This window comes from Cariama cristata, unplaced genomic scaffold, assembly GCF_000690535.1.
Source record: "Cariama cristata isolate BGI_N322 unplaced genomic scaffold, ASM69053v1 scaffold2785, whole genome shotgun sequence".
NCBI classification, from domain to species: Eukaryota; Metazoa; Chordata; class Aves; order Cariamiformes; family Cariamidae; genus Cariama; species Cariama cristata.
This window is the reverse complement of record NW_009615591.1, coordinates 14,518-17,547: the sequence shown is the minus strand read 5'-3', so window position 1 is coordinate 17,547 and position 3,030 is coordinate 14,518. Positions and strand designations below refer to the sequence as shown.

Below are 3,030 nucleotides of genomic sequence, written 5' to 3'. Positions count from 1 at the left end.
CTGCCTGGCCGAGCCTTCACCAAGGCGCGGACGGTCACGTTCACCACCCCGGTCCTGTTTGCTGCCTGCGACATGGCAAGGAACTGGAAGTCATCCTCAGGAGAGGTGAGGTCGGTGAAGGTGAATGTCACCTCCCCACGATCCAGCTGCTTCTGCGAGAAGCCCCGTGATGGCTTTTGGTTGACCTGCACTTGGCCAAACCTTGGGTGCCTGGTGATCCTGTACAGGGCATTGCCTGCCCCCAGCTGCGTGGCTCCCAGGAGGTGATGGTGGGACACGGGGGCCCTGTTCAGGTCTTGGGGCACCTCCAGTGGCACCGGGCTGGCAGTGGTGCTCACTGCAGGCAGCACCTCGATCTCCAGTGAGGTCAGGGTGGGTGGGTAGTGGCCATCGGAGAGACTCAGGGCTAAGGACCCTGGGGCATGGCTCCCGGTGGCAACAAACACCACGTGGCCTGCGTTAACATCCGCTTGGGTGAAGCGGTTGATGGGCTCTCGTGGGTTGTGTGCATTGGCCAAGTGGCCAGCAAGAGGTCTCTGGAGGATGCTGTACACCATCTCCTCTGGGGACCCTGATGGGTCTGCCACATCCAGGTACTCCTGAGACAAGGTCACCACGGAGCCTGGTGGGACCCGCAGGACTTCTTGCCGCTTCAACACCTGCGGTGGCTTGCTGCTGCTGGTTACTGTTATATTGAAAGCTTCGGAGATGACCACCCCTTCCTGTGGAGGACGGATGGACTGCTGTGCCTGGGGCCGGAGCCAAGCCTTAAATCTGAAATGGTCTTCAGAGACGCTGTCCCCTCCATGGGCATATGCCAGGCGCCCCGCAGCCAGGTCTGACTGCAGGAAGAACGGCCGTGACCGCTCCAGGGGCACACCGGCCACCAAGAGCTGCCCATGAGCCGGTAGCTCCGTCACTAGGAAGACAACATCGTACGCAGCCCTCTCGGGGACCAGGATTTGACTCAAGAGGTTAGAGGCGTCTACTACCGAGGTGCCAATTTCAGCCTGTTGAGACCTTGCGAGCTGGAGACCTGAGGAGAAAAGGGGAAACGCAAAGGTCTGTCATCCCTGGGAAGAGCCGGGTCTGCTGGAGAGGAGAGCAGCCCCAGACAAGAGCAAGTTGTAGCAGAAAAAGGGGGATTACAAAGAAACGGAGAGGGCTGAGAATCAACTGGGACTTATTAGTTTGGTACGATGATGGAGGAAGGAACCGCGCAGAGAGGCAGTATAGGGATGGATGCAGTTTTAGATGTTGCTTGACATAATATCAAAGCTCATGCTTGGGTGGCCATGGGAAATTGCACAGTGGTGTCTTCTTCAGCCAAACAAGCTCTCCTGAAGAATCCGCCCCCCGAACGGGGGGATTGTGCAGACTTCAGGAGGGTTTGTTTGTCCCTTGCTTCTCCCCAGCTTCTCCTTTCCTCCTTTACCTGCATTTCTCCATAGCTGAGTGGAGCGCTGGAGACACCTTGCCTCGAAGGAGATCAGCACGAGGAGGATGAAGGAATCAGAGATGGTCGTGGGAGCAACCACGCGGAAGCGGATGGCGTCTTGGGCCAGCCAGAAGGGCTTCTCTGGCATCTGGTGCTGGTAGAAAATCAACCCGCTGTCCACCTAAAAAAAACCAAAAACAACCCGAACAAACTCAATGAGCCCTGCTAAGTGGTAAAATAAATACTTAGAGTGGGTGATACCATGTGGGAAATGGGTGCATCTGTTTCGTCTCTGGTGAAACACTGGGCACCAGGAGGGTACCCTGGTGGTGATGTGCTAGAGCCAATGTGTGCACCCTGGGCTCTTATCTTGGCTCCGGGAAGGAGCAGCCAAGGCTTACTTAGATAAGAAATGGGGATCATCACCAGCCATGGCATGGTGGTCACCATCGAGAGGTCATGGTGCCTCTCTGCCAGGATGTTTCTGTCCAGCAATTGGGGAAACTGAGGCTCAGAGGAAGGGCTGAGCTTATTCAGCATCCTCCAAGAGTTGGGCCAGGCTTCATCCAAGGGTGAGCACAGCACGGGGGAGCTTGCAGGGTGGGCAAATGTGAGTGCTTCTGCGTGATGGTTAGAAATAAGCCCTTTGCCATGCTCTGCAAAAGCCTGGCCTTGTGGGAGAAGGGTAGTAGCAAGGCTTTGCTCAGAGCAGGGGTGAAAGTATTGCGCTTGGCTCTTGCCTTGGGCAGCAGCCAGGATGGCTGGGTCTGCGGCAGGGAGGTAGCCTAGGAAAAGGGAATTATAACTCCCCGAGCCTCCCCCAGCTCTAAATCCAAGGCTGGTGGCTGTGGCAAAGCCGGTGCTGGGACAGCAGCTCTTAATGCCTCTTAGCAGCCGTTGGCAGAGCTGGGAAAGTCACGACGTGGCTACAGCCTTGCTCTGCCTCCTGCCAGGGATCGGGTGCCTCTACCCACGGTGGCAGTGGGGTCAGGGTGGGACCCCTGGGCTGCAGTGGGGGGTGATGGAGGGCTGTGCCTTGGGATCCTGGGGGGGCTGGGGGAGGCAAAAGCTCACCTGGGCTTGGGTGAAGTTCCTGATTTCATCCCCACGGGAGGTGCTCAGCCTGCCCAGGCGTGGGGCTTGCTCGATGCTGTAGTACAGAGCGGTGGAGCTGGCAGGGGTGTTGCTCACTGCCTGCAGGTTCTGGCTGGTGATGGGCTGCAGGGCACCTGGAAAACACATCCAGTATGGATTTCAACCCACCGCCTCGCCACCCACCTGCAGCCTCTGCCACAGGCATCTCTCGGCAGCGCTCGGGCAGGGGGTGCTGGAAAGGTCCAAGGGCCCTGTTTGCCATTGAACTGGGAGGATGGGGAATGTGCCCGCACCCACCTGGGCAGACGGTGAGGCTCTGCTTCTTGGCCAGGCTGATGAGGGGCTCTCTCTGGGCCCTGATGAGGAAGAAGTGCCCAGGAGACAGGTTCTCACCATCCCACAAGTCAAAGGCGAAGCCTCCATCCAGAGGCCCTGCGGAAAGCACAGAGCTGGGCAGTTACGGGGGGCAGGGGGGCTGTAGCTCCCCATTAACCTGC

At 58.3% G+C, this 3,030-nt stretch overlaps 1 protein-coding gene across 1 annotated transcript in view; it reads right to left on the bottom strand.

Moving 5' to 3' along the window:
- CSPG4 (chondroitin sulfate proteoglycan 4) overlaps positions 1 to 3,030 on the bottom strand; it is a gene marked incomplete at its 5' end in the record, with an annotated part of 14,208 nt that overhangs the window by 850 nt on the left and 10,328 nt on the right. Inside the window, 4 exon segments of the mRNA XM_009699851.1 lie at positions 10 to 1,036; positions 1,436 to 1,619; positions 2,513 to 2,667; positions 2,831 to 3,026. Of these exon segments, the coding sequence (XP_009698153.1) occupies positions 10 to 1,036; positions 1,436 to 1,619; positions 2,513 to 2,667; positions 2,831 to 3,026 (1,562 nt within the window).